General features: G+C 38.5%; 1 protein-coding gene across 6 annotated transcripts in view; it reads left to right on the top strand.

Annotated features, from left to right (window-relative positions):
- PCNX1 (pecanex 1) overlaps positions 1-19,247 on the top strand; it is a 165,441-nt gene that overhangs the window by 134,035 nt on the left and 12,159 nt on the right. For all 6 annotated transcript variants that reach the window (XM_056134261.1, XM_056134259.1, XM_056134257.1 and 3 more), the window contains 7 exons: positions 1,673-1,802; positions 5,254-5,312; positions 6,150-6,365; positions 11,803-12,056; positions 13,296-13,526; positions 14,756-14,856; positions 15,576-15,726. In XM_056134261.1, coding sequence (XP_055990236.1) covers positions 1,673-1,802; positions 5,254-5,312; positions 6,150-6,365; positions 11,803-12,056; positions 13,296-13,526; positions 14,756-14,856; positions 15,576-15,726 — 1,142 coding nt within the window. The remainder of the gene's footprint in view (positions 1-1,672; positions 1,803-5,253; positions 5,313-6,149; positions 6,366-11,802; positions 12,057-13,295; positions 13,527-14,755; positions 14,857-15,575; positions 15,727-19,247) is intronic.

Here is a 19,247-nt window from a genome sequence, read left to right as displayed (position 1 = left end):
AGCCAGCTCAGGTTTGATCCCCCAGCAGTCCATATGGTCCCCCCGAACCCTACCAGGAGTGATCCCTGAGAGCAGAGCTAGGAGAAAGACTTCACCACTGCCATGTGTAGTGTCCAAACAAAAGCAACAAAATCACAATCTTTTGAGTCATACTTTTACTGATTTTTAAGCGTATGTTAACATCTGTGATCACAGCTAACCTCAACTTGAGAAAAGATTTTTGGTTTTGGTATCTCATCCAGAGGTGCTCAGGACTTAGTCTATACTGAGGAACCATTTCTAGCAGTGCTCTGGGGACTTTATCTGGTATTGGGGATTGAACCTGGAATCGTCTCTGTACAAGCAAGCATCTTACCCCTGGTACTATCTCTCTTTGGTCCACCTCAGGTTTAAGGTTATGTAGTGAAGTAATGCTGATTTAGAGTGTATATTTACATTATATTCATAAAAGGAATTTTATTGTGCACACGATATAGAAATATTTTAAAGGACTAAAGATACAAAACATAATCTGTAATCATGATTGTAAATTTTCATATCTAAAATTATTCTCCCTTTATGTATAATCAGTATTTACAATTAGACCTTTATGTCCAAAATTTCTGTTCCCATCTTTTTTCTCCAGTTTGAACTGAGTCACCGTAATATACAATGTTGTTCATGAAAAGTTTCATGCACGCAATCTTCCAAAACCAAAATCATCACTGGAGTGTCCCAAGGTCCCCTCCCCTCCTCCGTCCCCCACTCTTCTTACTCTGTTCTGTAGACCAGCTCTCTTAGGCTGTTGGCTTTTCCCATTTGTTATGGCCTTACTGTGTTTCTTTATATCCCATATAGGAGAGATCATTCTGTATCTATTCCTCTCCTTCTGATTGACTTCACTCAGCCTCGTACCCCTGGTTCCTTCCTTGTAGCTGCAGATTGAATGATTTCATCTTTTCTAATTGATGAGTCAAATTCAGTCACAATTTCTTTATGCAGTCATCTGTTCTTGGACATTTGGGTTGTTTTCAGCATTTAGCTGTTGTTAATAGTGCTGCCTCAAACATAGGAGCACAAATGTCCTTTCAAGGTAGTGTTTTTGGACCCATACAACAGATGGCAAGAGGAATTGCTGAGTCATGTGGAGTGTCAGTTTTTGAGAAGTGTTCATATTGTTTTCCATAGAGGTTGATCCAATCAACATCTATTCCCATAATTTCTCAAAAATACTTTTTAGGATCAGGAATGTGGCTCAGTGATAATGTACATGCATATCTGGCATGCCTGAGACCTGGGTTCAAGTCCCTGCACCCAGGAAAGAGCTTTCAATAAGTAAAGGCTAGTCACCACATAATATTAAGCTATAGACTTTTTATATATGTTAATTTTAGTTTTAGTTTTCCAGGACATTAGACCCAAATTGCTCTTCCCAACTGTGATTAATGGACTTTTGCTCAAATACATGTTAGCAAATATTTATTTGACTTCTTTCAAATTAACATGCCAAGTTATATCCCATTTACTCTCTAATTACAACCTTCTCTGTTTTCCTCTGATGAGCCTCATCTACAAAACTGCTATAATCGCAGTACGTTTGTATGGTGTGTGTGTGCGCGCACGCATGTGTGTGCACGTGTGCCTGTGCACAGACTGAGATGAATGCTGAAATCCTTAACCAGTTTTCTGATAGATTCAGCCATGTTGTTTGTTCAGGCTGCTGTGTCAGCTTTCTTTTCTACTCCACTGAACCCTTTTCTGGGAAGTGCAATTTTCATCACTTCATATGTTCGACCTGTGAAATTCTGGGAGAGAGATTATAAGTGAGTAAAATATAACATTTGAAAGTCTATTTTTAATAAGGAAAATTATTGACAGTGTTATTCTGTGTAGTTCACGGTTAATAATTTTGTGAAATATTTTACTAAAATGTTATGATTTTTATAAAGTATGAACATTCTACAAAATTAGAAATCTTTAAAAATTATTCCGTTTTTTCTACTCACTTTTTCTGTTCTTAAGATATTTTAAGTAATTCTTATTTTAATGCTGTTTGTTAGAATTGTTTCATATTAGTAGTACTCTGAAATTTTATCTTACATAAGGAATATTATAGTTGTTAAACTTTCCCATAGCTGTTTTAGAACCAAATTATATGTTGTTTCTCTTCTGTCATGAGGTTAAGCTTTTAATGATCATCTTTGTGCACCAAGTATTTTCTCCATATAGGTATAATACCATGGGCTTAACTGTCCTTTCTCTGTAATTTCTTTAAATGTCTTTACTTTTTTTTAACTTACAAAAGAATTCCATAGAAGAGCATTTGTGAGTTTGGGAACTCAAACATTTAAAAGGTTTACAATAGTTATAGACATATAGATGCAAAAAGACTGTACATTAATTTATTATTTTACTAGACATCTCTAAGCTGCTTCTCTGCCTATATATTGCCACATACTGACACAAGCAATAGGCGAAGAGGATGATCAAATAGGTGAAGAGATTTGAAACTTCTGTCCTGGTCTTTTGTCTAAAACCGATGATGACTTTTCCCTTTTGAGTGAATTTCACTGTTACTTACATAGGACCAACTTAAACTTTTGTTTTTTTTATTTTTTATTTTTTTAACCAACTTAAGCTTTTTTTTTTTTTGCTTTTTGGGTCACACCTGGTGATGCACAGGGATTACTTCTGGCTCTGTACTCAGGAGTTACTCTGGGCGGTGCTCAGGAGACCATATGGGATGCTGGGAATCGAACCCAGGTTAGCCGCGTGCAAGGCAAACGCCCTACCCGCTGTGCTATTTCTCCAGCCCCAACCAACTTAAACTTTTAAATAATTTTTTATGTTAGGAGTGCTTTTTGGTCTTCAAATTCCTTTGTAATTGTAAAAACTATTGAAGTTTCCAAGAAGTTTGTGTTGATGGTTAGAAATCAAAACTCAGAACATTTAAAATGGGTATTAATTTAAAAATGACAATAATAGACCAATTACATATTAGCACAAATAACATAATGTAATGAGGGATAACTATTTCTTGTCCCAAAAAGAAATCAATGAGAAAAGAGCCATTGTTTACAGTTTTATAAAATTCTTTAGCATCTAGTTTAATAAAACACAGATGAGTTCTCCTGTCTGCTTTTTCATTCAATCTGTTGTTGCAGTGTGTTGTCTTAGTTAAGTATATAAAGAAAATGTGACTTCACACAAATACATAGTTGAGAAAGTATTTTAAAAGCTCTTTTAGACAGCTGTGTATATATTCCCGCCCGCATGGCAGAGCCTGGCAAGCTCCCTGTGGCGTATTCGATATGCCATAGATAGTAACAACAGTGGAGCTGTTACTGGTGCCCACTTAAGCAAATCGATGAACAACAGGAAAACAGTGCTACAGTGCTATAATCTATATATACTCTCTTTTTAATACTTCACTAAAAGTTGACAAATGGTAGTTTTCTAAAGATTAGGTGCAATATAGGATCTAGAACATCTATAATTTTTTTTAAATTTAGAACCATCAAAATCCACTGATAATTGCTTGCCTTTTGGATGGATTTTTTGGCACTCTGTAGTCTAACAGTATCACTTACTGATCACTCTGAAAATGCTGGTTCACTGAATAATTAGATATCTCTATTTTGACACACTTTATTATACAGTTAAAAATACTCATGTCTACCAGTATCAAAAGAAAAGTATTTCTTTGTTTTGTTTTGTTTGGAGGCTGCATCCATAGGTGTGCAAAGAATACACTCAAGCCCATTGAGCTTGTTCCAAAAGAAATTTGTCTACAAGTATAGTAGTGGATATAAAGTTTTTCAGAATTCTGATTTTGCATGAAAACTTTAATTGTGTTATTAGCAACTGATGTATTGTCATTTTCTTTTCTTGAAATGATACTGAACGTTATTTTAAAAGAAACATCTATCAGATACCTATCTGAATAATCATAACTCATTCTTCAACAGTTCAAATAAAAGTAATGTTCTGTGAAAAAAAAAGGCAGCTAGTGCCATTTGCCATTCAGACAGTTGCTTCAATGCTTTCCCATGAGGATGGTCAGCCCTTGGCACATCTTACTTCAGAATACAACAGAAGTGCTTTGTATGTATTTTGTCATACAAAATCTAAAAAAGATGTGATGCAGAATTGCAGTTTAATAAAACTACTATTTGTTATTGTTTCATTAAGTACCGAGGAGTTGCAGTTTAATGATTTTTTTCCTATTTGGGTAAAGGTAAAAAGGTAAAGGCCCTCCCGTTGATCGTCGATTTGCTCGAGCGGGCCCAGTAACGTCTCCATTGGAGACTTTGTTGTTACTGTGTTTGGCATATCGAATACTCAGTAGCTTGCTGGGCTCTCTGAGAGGGGCGGAGGAATCGAACTCGGGTTGGCCATGTTGGCCACTTGTAAGGCGAATGTCCTACCGCTGTGCTAGAAGGTGTTATTTGTGCCACACTCAGGGGTTCTCAGGGACCATTCCTGGCAGTGCTCAAGGGACCGAGCACAAAGTAGTGGCAGGGATTCATACCATGGTTGGCAGGATGCAAGACAAACACCTTAAGCCCTATACGTCTCTCTGGCCCCAAGATCCTGTGTTTTATTGCCTTGTCTTAAAACTTGTTTTGTTTTCTTGTACGTGAGTTGCAGTGAGAAAAATACTGGGTTTGGTGCCACTGCCTTGATTCATGTTACAGCACCAGCAATCTTCCCAACCATGCAGCTTTCAGCCCCGTGGAAAAAGGACACATAGCAGCTCAGCCTTAGGAAAATTGTTTTGGTATTGGAAACTCAATAAAAGGGTCTTAAATTCCTTGCTGTGGTTTTGTGAGCCACTTTTAAGAATCACTAATCTAAAAAATACTGTGCCACTGGATATTAATAGCTGTACCTTATTCTTTTTAAGACTGATTCATGTACTCTATACTTTTTAGAGCGTGTGTACATTGCATGTTTCTTTCATAAGGAGCAGTTTTTGTTTGTTTGTTTTTGGGCCACACCTGACGGTACTCAGGATCTATTTTTTGACTCTGCACTCAGGAAATATTCCCGTGGGGGTGACCAGAGGGGATCTAATCTGAGTCGGCTGGTGGAAGGCATGTGCCCTACACTACGTTATGTCTCTCTGGCCCCAAAGAGCAGCCCTTTTTTTCTCCTTTTTTTTTTCTCTTCTTTTCTTTTCTTTTCTCACAGTAAACTCATTCATTTCTTTTTAAAAACATTTTTTAAATATAGAAAAGTGTTACTGAAAATGTTTTATTTTGCCTTCTTTAGCACAAAACGAGTGGATCATTCAAATACAAGATTGGCTTCTCAACTTGATAGAAATCCAGGTAATACCTCTACATGTGAGTAAAGAAGCAAATCTAAAGAATTTGATGTTTACACAGACACACAAAACTTGATGGGGGAGACTGTGAGTTCTTAATGATCAGATATATATGTGTGTGTGTATATATAAATACATATATACACGCACATATATATACATGACCTTTTAAAAATCATTGTGTTTATAGTTAAGTGTATGTGAATTAGAGCATTACCATTTATATATCAAGTTTTTATAAAATCATTTTTGTAGAGTTCACCTGGGGTGACTTGGGGGCCACTCCTACCTGCCACACGTGCCTGATGGCTCAGAGCTCAGTTCACTGGGACTCACCTTTGGAACAGGCATATCAGTTACCAGAAACAGCCCTTCCATTGACTCTTAAGTCTGGGTTTTCCTGTTTATTACTTTATTACCTGATCAGGCTGAAAATTAAGTAGTTGTTGAGTATATATTCTCTAGTACAATACTCTGAGTACCTGTTATTAATTATTGCTTTGAATGGGGTATTTCTGGGTCAGTCATCCATTTATATGATAAAGAGGTGGGGAGAAGCCATAGATTTCATTTAACCCAATTCCTAGATTTTTTTTTTTAATGGATGAAAACCAAAGATTCTGAGAGTTTATGTGACTTTTAACCCTGAATTTGGAACTTCCTCCATTACCCGATATTCTGTTCTATAGAGAAATTTAAAATGCTAAATAGCGTTAACCCTTATCGAAATCTACCCATAAACTAGTTTTATTATTTTAAATAATCTTGGTGTTTTTTGTTTTTAATATAAGGGGCATTTAAGATAAGCTAAATAATGATTTTTGAATCTCTTCTTCTTTAGGATCGGATGACAACAATCTGAATTCCATCTTCTATGAACATTTAACCAGATCCCTCCAACACAGTCTCTGTGGGGACCTGCTCCTGGGACGGTGGGGAAACTACAGTACAGGGGACTGTTTCATCCTTGCCTCTGACTACCTCAATGCACTCGTTCACTTGATAGAAATAGGCAACGGACTGGTCACTTTCCAACTGCGGGGACTTGAATTCAGAGGTAAGCCATTCATTCATCTTTTATTTCTACAATGTACTCCGGTGACCTTTAAGTTTTAGATGTTTGCCTCTCATCTGAAAAGTTATCAAGTTAGGTCGTCAGTGATAGGTCAGAGACCTTACCCGGCACAGGCAGAGGAACAGAGATGAGTGAAGTGAAGAAATAGAAGAAGTTGACTGGGGTGCACTCCTGGGTGGAACGTACTGGCACCTGATGAAGTTAGGATGAGCCACACCAGAGAGGCTTAGCGGTATTTTAAATTATCTTGGGAAAAGGGAACAGAGACCAGAACTGGTGCCCATGGTCAGGCCTTCTGTTATCTGTAGGGGATGGATGTGAAGAAGCCTGCAAAGCAGCCTGGCGGCTTCCTCTCCCTGGACAGGCCTTAAGTGCTGTCTTCCGCATGGGGGCGGCGGGGTTTGGGAGAGGGGTGGGGGGAGATCTTTGATTCTGGGAATCTCATCAGCAGGTCGCCATTTGCCAGAGCAAACCTTGCACTTAGTCTTTGAAATTTTGGAAGGAGAAGAGTTATGAAAGAATAATAATAATTATTGTAATTTCCCCCAAAGTTTCATAGTCAAAAAAATTACTTTGCATTATCCAAGGATAGTATTACTTAGTGTCTAGTGAGCTGTTTTCCTAGTGGTGTTTTATTTGTTTTCTTTTTTGTGCTTGCTTTCTTGTCAGTTTCATTGTTCTTTTCATTGTATTTCCATTTTCATTTTATTGATATTCTTAAGATTCTTTTCCATACATATTATATATATTATATATCAAAGACTTGAGTTTTCAGAGGTTTTTTGTCTTGTTACCACACTGGACAATACGCAGAGTTACTCCTGGCTCTACACTCAGGAATTACTCCTGGCTGTACTCAGAGGACCATCTGGGATACCAGGAATCGAATCCCAGGTCACTCATGTGCAAGTCAAACACCCTACCCACTGTACTACTTCTTCAGCCCTGAGTTTTCAGTTTTTTAATCAAAAATTTCTTCTGGAGGGTTAGAGTGCATGTCATTCATGCATGAGTCCTGAGTTTGATCCTGGCATTACATGATCCCCAGAGAACCAGGTATCAGATAAGGGCTGATACGGGTCTGATCCTGCTGGCCCAGCACCTCAGGGCATAGACAACAGTGCTTCACTGGACCCTGCTTTGAACTGTCAGGCCTACACTATCTAAGCAGTACACTAAGTAAGCTAAGAATTTGCTCCTGCGTACTGCTAGGGAGGTCCTCTCAATTTTTTTCCTAATTATAGATTCTCCCATATTAACTTTTTATTTGTAAATGTTACTTCTATCAAGTAAACTTTTCCAAATCTAAATTTATAGATCAATAACTTATTTTGGTGATTGGATTGCTTTTTTCACTCAAAATCATGGTTCTTTAAATTTAAAAAAAATTAAAATGATTTTTATGTGTATAATTGCATATTTGTTGGTTTTATTTGCTTTTACTCATATTATACACTATGCTGTGAAGAGGATAAAGACCTAGATAACCCAAGAAACACATTGGAAAGTTTTTTATTGATATTTTAGAATTCCTTTCCTGGTCTCAAAATTCCTTTTCAGTGGACCCAGGTTTGATTCCTCTGTCCCTCTCGGAAAGCCCGGCAAGCTACCGAGAATATGCCATCCACATGGCAGAGCCTGGCAAGCTCCCCGTGGCATTTCGATATGCCAAAAACAGTAACAAATCTCACAATGGAGATGTTACTGGTGGCTACTCGAGCAAATCGATGAACTGTGGGAGGACAGTGCTACAGTGCTACAGTATTGGTTACTATGCTGATTTAAAAAAATTTTTTTTAACCAATATGTGTTATTTGGATATGTTGGAATAGAAATTATTCTTTGTGTTTATTAGATTTAAAACATCTCACATTCAGTCATTCTATAGCCTAAAGTCTTGGACTGGGTTCTAGAGACCCGACAAAGTAAAATGAAGCAGGAACATTTTAGACCTAAAGAATAGATTCAGCTTCATGGCACAATCTGAAAAACCCAGGCTCGAGAAGTTTCTTCTAGAAACTTAATTTTTCTGTCCTTAATAAGGTTTTTTCTAGTACTTGGGTAAAGAAGGAAACTTTCTCAAGACATTTTACAAAGCTGATATAAAACTGATGTCAAGATATGACTAACTGCCTAAGTCACCATCATTTAATTATGACTGTAGATGCTAGAGTGCTCAGAACCCAGAAAAAAGCATAAACTAGTCTAGCCTCTATCTGGTACCCTAATAATTTCATCGATTTGCTCGAGCGGGCCCAGTAATGTCTCCATTTTTGAGACTTGTTGTTACTGTGTTTGGCATATTGAATACATCACGGGTAGCTTGCCAGGCTTTGCCATGTGGGCAAGATACTCTCGGTAGCTTGCCGGGCTCTCTGAGAGGGGCGGAGGAATCGAACCCGGCTTGGCTGGGCTGGCTGCGCGCAAGGCAAACACCCTACCGCTATTCTATCACTCCAGCCCACCCTAACAATTTAGCAATTTTTTAAAAATTAATTCAGGTATTGAAAAAAATGAATAGAAATCATCTTTCAATGATGCACAGGTTAAGGAAAAAAAAAGCCATCACCTAATATGGTCTTTTCAAAAGATACTAGAGAGATGTTTGATTAAGTTCCACTTTCATTTTGAGTTTAGAAAAGTACTTTATGAGAGTGCCAAAGTGTTTTTTTTAATATATTTTTTTAAATTTATTGTTGAATCACCATGAGAACAGTAACAAAGCCTTTCAGTTCAAGTCTCGGTTGGTCATACAATGATCAAACACCTGTCCCTTCACCAGTGCACATTCTCCACCACCGAGAACCCCAGTATACCTCCCTCCCACCCGCCCCCCACCTGTGTGGCAGATTTCCACTTTACTCTCTCTTTACATTGCCAAAGTGTTTATTCTGAAAATCTGTGTGATTCTGTTTGTGGTCACGGCCCCTCCACATGGGCAGACACAGCAGAGGGTACTGCAAACACCAGGTTCTGGTTTCAAGACTTGTTTCCTTCTATCATCCGGTAATGCTCTGGAGAAGTTTGTCTGTGTAATTTAAGGAGAAAGTGAAATAATGGTGGTGTTGGGGGTCCCGAGTATCAAATATATATTGCTCCTTCTCTTGGCCAAGTCTTATCGCTTCAGCTGATCTTTGTTAATCCTAACCAGGGTTAGGCTTTGTGACATTCTTTTTTCCCCTCTCAAAATGATGTTTTTCAAACATATATTGTGTGTGTTCCCTCCCCTCCCTTCCCCACCCCTCAGAGGAAGAAAATGTTCATTCTCAGTTATTATTTCTAGAATGAAACTTTAAGACGTGCCTTTATGAAAGTATAATAGAGAAGTTGCTCAGGAGTGAAGGAGCTTGCTTTGCATGTGGCCAAACCCTGCTCAATCCCTGGTACCACATATTGTCCCCTAAGCACCACCAGGAGTGGGCCCTATCCCACCCCTGCACAGAGCCAGGAGTGACCCCTGAGCATTGCTTGGTGTGGCTCAACTCAATCCTTAAACTGTAATCACTTTATAGTTCTCATATAACATAAGCAACTTAAAAACTAAACGGAAGACCATTGAATAATAAGAGGAATGTGATGAATAATACTTAGCTGGTACTAGAGTGCTGTCGATTTGATTCTATATTTAACCTGATTTCCTATTTTTAATTTAGCATTAATACAAGAATGCCTCTTTGATAGATGTGTTGTATAGAAGAATGTAATTTCACAGAATTCTTTGGTAATATAGAACAATCAAAACTCTTTCACCTGAACTCTTACGCCAAAAAGATAGTTGCCTTGCACCTGACCAAACCCTGATTCAGTCCCCTGCACTGCATATGATCCCCAAGCACCACCAGAAGTGATATCTGAGCATAATAAGTCTTGAGTACCACTATGGTGGCCCCAAAACCAAACAAACAAAACTCTTACACCTAACTGAAATTTTGTCAGAAGGTAAGCCTCAAATATCAATAATCTAATCTTACTCAATTACTGTTAGAACCAGCAATAGGGAAAATGTATTTAGTATTATAATGATAACCATTATAAATCATATACCACATCAGCTTGATTTATAGAATATTTTTATTGTATCATGAACTTGGTATCAGTAAATAGTACTCAGATTCTTTTGATTTTGTTTGGCATGTTTGTCTATATCATGTGTCCTAGGATGATTCTGTTCTTGTTTTTTTGTTTTGTTTTGTTTTACTTTTTGGGTCACACCCGGCGATCCTCAGGGGTTACTCCTGGCTTTGCACTCAGGAATTACTCCTGGCGATGCTCAGGGGACCATATGGGATGCTGGGAATCGAACCTGGGTTGGTCACATGCAAGGCAAGCGCCCTACCCACTGTGCTATCACTCTAGCCCCTGATTATATTCTTGTTCTAGTTTATTTTTTGTTTTTTGTTGTTGTTTTGTTTGCTCTTTGGGCTACCCATAGCAGTACTTAGGGCTTACTCTTATTTTCTCTACACTCAGGTATCATTCCTGGCAGGGTTCAAGGGGCCATTTGGGATATCAGGGATCAAACTTGGTTGGCTGCATGCCAGGCAAGCACCCTACCCATTGTACTTCTTTCTTACTGTATCTAATCCCACTTTTTATTTAGTTAAATCAAAACTTTGTGAGATGTACCTTGACTCATTTGATTTGTATACAATTTTTTTTCTCTTGTGAAATAGTGTTTTATTCCTTTTTTTTTTTTACAGTTACAAAACTTTCATGTTTGAGTTTCAGTCATACAATAATCGAACACCCATCTCTCTACCAGTGCACATTCTTCACCACCAATGTCCCCAGTATACCACCTCCTTACCTACCTCTCCTCTTTGGCAGACAATTTCCCCTATACTCTCTCTCTACTTTGGGGCATTATGGTTTGAAATAATAGATGATCTGTATGCAATTGTGAACCTTAGTTTGAAGTTTGTGGATTATTGAATCAAAATTAAGGTCATTGGTGCACACAGTCTCATCACCTTGAACTTACAAATGCAGATTGTGAATCTGTAGGTGATGAATATGTAAAGGTAAAGGCCCTCCCGTTGATCGTCGATTTGCTCGAGCGGGCCCAGTAACGTCTCCATTGGAGACTTTGTTGTTACTGTGTCTGGCATATCGAATACTCTCGGTAGCTTGCCGGGCACTCCGAGAGGGGCGGAGGAATCGAACTCGGGTCGGCCATGTTGGCCGCGTGTAAGGCGAACGCCCTACCCGCTGTGCTATCGCTCCAGCCCTAGTGCACTTTATTTCTGGAGCTTTCTGCGGTTTGTTGATAAACATTCTAAGCCAGATCAATCACATCCTTTCAAACCCTATAAAATGTGCTTTACTCTAAAGTTTCTTTGATCCTAAAGCATTTGTATATTTCCAATTCCTGTTCCTTACCTCTCCATTGCAGTGTCTATCTCTTTTTTTCTCTTTTAAGGTACTTACTGTCAGCAGCGAGAAGTGGAGGCTATTACCGAAGGTGTTGAGGAAGATGAAGGGTTCTGCTGCTGTGAGCCCGGCCATATTCCTCACGTGCTTTCATTTAATGCTGCGTTTAGCCAGCGCTGGCTCGCCTGGGAAGTGATCGTCACCAAGTACATTCTGGAGGGTTATAGCATCACTGACAATAGTGCTGCTTCTATGCTTCAAGTCTTTGATCTCCGGAAAGTGCTCACTACTTACTATGTCAAGGTAAGGCTATGTGCCTGTTAAGATCTGATAGTGAGGCTGTTCTTGAAAAACAAACCTGCTGTGTGTATGTTTAAACTTGTGTTTTGCTTCTAAATAGGTCTTTAGATTCTCCACTACTCAATAAAGCCAATGAAAACAAACCTGTAATGATCATGTAATTACTTTCTTTGGTGGGGCTTAAAACATTTGTTCCTCAAGAGCAATAGCTACTATTGTCACGCCCGTGTTAGTCATTGTGTTAAGGAATACACAATACATGGAAGCACAAAAATGTACATGTATAACTTATGAGTCTTAAGACTGTATTTTAACTTGTCCCTAATCTTCTAACTAGCAAATGGAGACAGAAACTTAAAACTTGAGCCCTTCCTGCCAGCCACTGCTCTTAAAAACTCTGAATATAAGTATTGTAAGATTTGGAAGGTTTCCAAGACCACCCTACTTGTGACACCAGCTGTAATTTCGAATCCCCAGGATTACTCTCAGTTTCAGGAATTTGTGAGAAGGAGACACAGAACTCATCGTCACTATTCTCCTGGTTATTTATTACTGTGGATGGATACAGATTTAAACTAGCCACTTAAAGCACCCCAGCTTCCTGCTGTTCTCTCACAGTGGAGTGATACACACAATGCCCAGTTCTCCCAGCAACAGTGTGTGACAATACTTACTGAGTATCAATCCCTGAAGCCTCAGCGTGCAAAATTGTGCTTTTTTTTTTTTTACTATTTTCCCCCTTACATTTATATAAGCACTGTGGTTTACAAAGTTGTTCAGGATGATTTGTTACAGACATTCAGTATTCCAACATCAGTCCCACCAGTACACAAAGATTTTATCGGTGTGCAGTCCTTTAAAACATGTTAGACCAACCCCAAGTGGTCAGCCATAGTCTCGGGCTCTTCTGACGTCTTGATGACATTGTATGACTCTAGGCTTGCATGAAAGAGAGACTTGTATGAGGCAGAACATTGCAAGGGTTAGTGCTGACTTCTCAGGGCCCAAATTCAGAGACTGTACCTCTCCTTGAACATGGTTGGTTCTTTGCAGGTATCCTATTTTTACTGAAGGTTAAAATGTGTACCTTAGTATCGCTCTAAGATAAATGTATTTTTTAATTGTCTTATCATTATAAACAGTTACCAAAAATTTTTTAAAAAAATAAACAGTTGCAATTATTTGTGAAGGAATTGGTATTATTTCAAATTGTGATTTTAACCTGATTTTTCTCTTTGTTAGGGTATCATTTATTATGTCACAACCTCTTCTAAGCTAGAGGAATGGCTTGCTAATGAGACAATGCAGGAAGGACTACGCCTGTGTGCAGATCGGAATTATGTTGACGTGGACCCAACATTTAATCCAAACATTGATGAAGACTATGATCATCGGCTCGCAGGCATATCCAGGGAGAGTTTCTGTGTGATTTACCTCAATTGGATAGAGTATTGCTCTTCCCGAAGAGCAAAGGTAGAGATTATTACTCTTCAAATCCGTTTTTCCAAAAATGGATTGTCTTAATTTTTCCAAACTTTTTTTATTATAAGATGGTGACTTGTAAAGTCAACAATATATACCATTGATAAAGTTAGTATAGATAAGCTCATTATTAAGCTACATATGTAATTTTTAATTCTTAGAATCACCTGAGTTGGAACTGCTGGCTCCCACCTCCAAAGCTTGATTTTGTTGCTCTGCAGTGCCCTAAGAACTTGTAGTTCTAACATTTCCCAGGTGAAACTAATGTCACATTCTAGGCCTGCTTTAAGTATTTCTAAACACCTAGAAATGCTACTCTGTAATTGAGATATTATCAAATTAAGTCTTTAATATTATAAAGGCATGCTATTTTGTTTGAATATACAGATAATAGTAGTTGGTTAAACATTAAAAGGTTGGAGGCAGGGATGTAGCTGAGTAGTAGAGCCATGCCTTGCATGGAGGAGGCCCTGCTTTGATCCCCAATATCTACACCCCCTCAAAAAGTTACGTGTTGAGGGGAAGAAGTATTTTAAGGAATTTAAGGATTTCAATTTCTTTCTTTTTTCTTCTGTTGCAGACATAATGGGTATTAAAAGCTGACTTGCCAGATTACATCTAGGCAGAACTAATTAATATATGGAGTATTGTATTTTCAGAAAAGAGTACGATCAGCAAGGATGCATACCAATCTTTTTTTTTTTAAGTCAGCTAGGATTCTGAAACTCTGCAACAGTTAATTTAGTGTTCTAATGTTGTAAAATGTTGTATTTTATTTAAATATTACAAAGACCCTCTTCTATATTATCATACTTCATTTTATGCTGTTGGGGCTGGAGCGATAGCACAGCGGGTAGCGCATTTGCCTTACAAGCGGCCAACATGGCCAACCCGAGTTCGATTCCTCCGCCCCTCTCGGAGAGCCCGGCAAGCTACCGAGAGTATCTTGCCCGCACGGCAGAGTCTGGCAAGCTACCCGTGACGTATTCGATATGCCAAACACAGTAACAACAAGTCTCATAATGGAGACGTTACTGGGCCCGCTTGAGCAAATCGATGAACAACGGGAGGACCGTGACCATGATTTTATGCTGTTAAATTTCTTTATTTGACAGTATTAAAAATTATGTACAGTTGAATTCTTTTATCTGATTTATAACTAGGCACCATTCAGTTAAATACAAACCTTTCTAACAATTGTTGTTCTTTGCTTTGTAAAGCCACTTGATGTGGACAAAGATTCATCCCTCGTGACACTATGTTACGGCCTGTGTGTCCTTGGTCGGAGAGCTCTGGGCACTGCATCCCACCATATGTCCAGGTAAGGAAGACATTTCTGTTCTCAAGAAGTATTGAAAGGAGCTATTTATCCTAAATCTAAAATATTGATTTTTAAGTATTCTATGCTAAGTTTATTGCAAAAGCCTCTTATGTTTGTCTAACTCTTTAATGAATATAATTGAATTCTACTGAGTGGTTAACAGCTGGCTTATAAAATTCACACATGTGGATAACTATTTGATAAAAGTGATTTAAGACAAATAAATAATCACCTATAGAGTTTCATTGGTCTCCTTTCATATAGAACTATTTTCTGTTTTTTAACAATGCACCTCTTTTTATTTATCTTTATTTCTTTGTAATGTTTATCCATAGCATTCATGCTTTTAATATTCTTGCATGTTAGACTTTTGAACTTTTAGTGATTTCTTGATGTATGCATCCAAATGAAGGAGACTTTTTAAAGGAATAGTACGTATTTTAAATTTCCTTTATGATGGCTACAATTTTTTCATTGCCTCCTTAATTAGTTTTTACTTATAAACTCATTGCTTGTTATTTTCATGGGCATTTTATCATAGTGACTCAGAAGGGTCCCTGGTCAAGTAGGTCTTATCCCCAATCTGATTCTGAACCTTGACATTTGCTTCTGGAATCTGTGATTCCAAGCTCCTAGATGATTCTGATGCACAAATATAAGAATCAGGGCAGTGGACGCCTTTGTCAAAATATATAAATTTTTATCTCCAATCTTAACAGTAATTTAGAGTCATTCCTCTATGGATTGCATGCCCTGTTTAAAGGAGATTTCCGTATTTCTTCGGTTCGAGATGAATGGATCTTTGCTGACATGGAATTGCTAAGGAAAGTAGTAGTCCCTGGAATACGTATGTCCATTAAGCTTCATCAGGTAAGAGGAGGAAATTTCTAGTGTATTACTTGTATTTAATTGTCTATTTTCAGTTTTATTTTACAATTTAGGTTTCTTGGAAACATTCTGATATTAAATAAACAAAAAAATTCGTGACGAGATGCTAAATCTCAGAAGCCTGACCTGCTTCTACCAGTAAATTTGAACTAACTTTAGTAAATTATTATTAGCAAGTAACTGATCTGAGTGTGAAATTGAGGAAAATTTTAAACAGTGACAAATTGGAAATAAAGGCCGTTGGCCCTCATGATTATTGCTTTGACTTCAGATGACTGTAATTCACACCTTTCTTTCGTATATCACCACATTGTAGTAACATCTTGGCAGTATCTTAGGTGCTGCTGTTGTTAAACTTTGAGTTTTATTTGTCATGTTATATTTTAAAAAACAGGCTATTGGGACAGATTTAGCCTTATTTAAAATTATTTCGGTAGGATAATACAAGTGAAATAAGGCCAAAATACATATGGGAGTCCTAGATCATTTTAATGATATATTGCAAAATTATATACTGGCATTTTCTGTTCTTAACTATTCCACTTTCATTAGTTAGCAAATCTGATGATTCACATTTAATTGTAATAGCCCAAACCTGGAAGTAGTTCAACTGTTCATTAGCAGAGGAGCACACAACAATATATATCTATCCACGCAATAAAATACTAGAGATAAAAAGAAATGAGCTACCATTCACACTGTCACATGAATGACTGTTTATCATTTTGCAGAGCTAGAGAAACCAGATATAAAAAGAGCACAGATTGTATAATTTTTATAAAACTTAAAACAGACCAAGTTAAAGCTACAGATAGCAGATCAATTGCTGCTTCAGATATAGAGATCAATAAAAGGCAGGGAAGAAGTTTTGGGGGTAATAGAAGTATTACATACTTAGATTATAGCTGTAGTATGACTACTGTCATAATAATAAGATGTCATAATAAGATGTTCCGGGAGCTGGTTTTTATAGTCTCTGAGTCTTGGCCGCTGATGGGATTACACGGCGCCAGGGGGCCAGTTGGTGGGTGTGACCCCCGCCTACTGGAATTTGGAGGATCTGGGTGGAGGATGCTCGGCCCAAATCCGAGTAGGCTTGGAGATCTCGGCCCCGGAACCCGCATGACTTTGTCCCTCTGCCAGTACCTTCATGTGTGCGGAGAGTGGTCTCAGCATGGTGGTGGCTGGTCCTGGAGGTCTTTGGCTGCCGGAGCCCTGGTCGGGGCGGGGAGGAAAGCTCAACCCGCTCCCCTCCAAGGGGTCCCGGCGAGCGAGGACAGTCAGGCGCGGGGGCAGACAAACTGGCAGGTTACGGAATGTAGCCTGCCCACAGGGCAGAGTCTGGCAAACTCCCCTTGGCGTACCCAATATGCCAAATACCAGTAACAGTGATGGGTCTCATTCTCCTAAAGAGCCTTGAATATAATCTCAGGGCTAGGATGAAGGAGACGTTACTGGGGTCTGCTCGAGGCAATCGACGAATAACAGGATGATTTGTGATTTGTGATGACTACTGTCATACAGTAGTGCTTTTTTTGTCGAAAATTCATCTGACACTTAAAATGGGTGTGTTTAGGGGCTCGGGAAATAGCTCAAAGGTCTGGAGCACATGCTTTGCATGTTGGAGACGTGTTTAATCCCCACACTATGCACTGCCAAGAGTAGCCCCTGAGCATTGCCAGATATGACCCCAAAATGAACAAACAAGAAAGTTAAATTTAGGGGCTGCATTGATAGTACAGCAGGTAAGGTGTAGATCCCTGAGCCAGAGCCAGGAGTTAGCCCTGAGCATCCCCTGGTGTGGTTCCTCTCCCCCAAGAAAGGGTAAATTTAATTATGTCAAATAATCTCTTGCTTAGCGAATTAGATATTCTGGCCCTAGAGGGCTAACAACCCACAACTGCTAATAACCTTTGTATTTTGGATAGAAAGAGATAGTCTTTGATAGATTTTTTTTAAAGGTGTTTTCCTGTCTTTTTGGGGATTTTTTGTCTCTTTGCACCCGGAAGTGCTCAGGGATTATTCCTGGCAACAGTGCTCGGAATTACTCCTAGCAGTGCTCAGGCGACCATATGGGACACTAGGAATTGAACACAGGCACACCCTCTCTGCTGTGCTATCACTCTGAGCCCTTAAAGATATTTTTAATTCTCCAAATTCACATATTATATTAATTTCTTCAGAACTACAAAAAAAATTCAATATGTAGAATACTTTAATTGTATAATACCCTGGGCTGGGGCGATAGCACAGTGGGTAAGGCATTTGCCTTGCAGTCGGCCAATATGGCCGACCCGAGTTCGATTGCTCCGCCCCTCAGAGAGCCCGGCAAGCTTTGAAGAGTATCTCGCCCGCATGGCAGAGCCTGGCAAGCTACCCGTTACATATTCAGTATGCTAAACACAGTAACAACAAGTCTCACGATGGAGATGTTACTGGGCCCGCTCGAGCAAATCGGTGAATAACGGGAGGACTTGACCGTGACCGTATAATACCCTACCTTACATTAATATTTTAATATGTGATATATCACAACTTAGGAAATTATTTTGATTTTGTAGGTAAATTTTTTAGATGGGTTAGTTAAATTCAAAGAACTTAAGCAGATTTCTTTCTTCCCGTGTTTTCTTGTCTTCTATTTAATTTTATCTTTCCTCCTATGGTTTTCTATTTTACTCATCTTTTTGAGGATCATATAGCTGTTAAAACTAAAATAAACTGAAGTTCACTTTGGTTTATAAATGATGCATAGTGAAAATTTTCCAGTTCATGACCTTTCTGAGGGCAGGATAACTCTTATTAATGTTTATAGTCACATTGTTTAGAATAGCGTTTAGCGGCCAATGCGTACTTAGCAGCCAAAGAAACTCGTAATTATAAGTTTTGTTTTATTTTGTTTTGGGGGAGAGACCTCACAAGTGGTACTCGGGAGTTAGGGCTCCTTCCAGAAATTATGGCAACTGGTTGACAGTTCTACTTGAGGATCAGAGAATACGGTGTTGCTTGGGCCTTGAGGTGCTGCGGTTAGCCAGGGCTGCATCTGGTGATGCTCAAAGTATCACATGGTGCTGGAGAACAAAACAGGGTTGGTCACATGCAAGGTTCTATCTCTCTGGGCCCACCTTTCACTGTGTAAAAAGTAATATATCCTGTGCATCTGTTTGTAACTTATCACTTATGTTTTTTTAATGTTCCTGAGAGCTTTTCTCAGAAGAACTGGCAACATTATCTCTTTACTTTTCTTTGAAAAAATACTGCATTTAAATAAAAATAACAGTAGCATTTAAATACCACACAAGAGTAAAAATCTTCCAATCATCACACATGTGTAGCAGCTTACCATACCCCATACACCATGCATCAGACAAAATCTCTGAGAAAAAAATCCCTGCCAGTCATTGGATGCTATCTTTTCTGGTATTTTCGAGTACATAAGAGTTCCATCTGTATGTATACTGTTGTCCTTTTTAAAAATGTAATTGTGCCTTATAAGTGGATCTGTA

This window comes from Sorex fumeus, unplaced genomic scaffold, assembly GCF_029834395.1.
Source record: "Sorex fumeus unplaced genomic scaffold, SorFum_2.1 ptg000098l, whole genome shotgun sequence".
Classification (NCBI taxonomy): domain Eukaryota; kingdom Metazoa; phylum Chordata; class Mammalia; order Eulipotyphla; family Soricidae; genus Sorex; species Sorex fumeus.
This window is presented reverse-complemented; position numbering and strand designations above follow the sequence as displayed.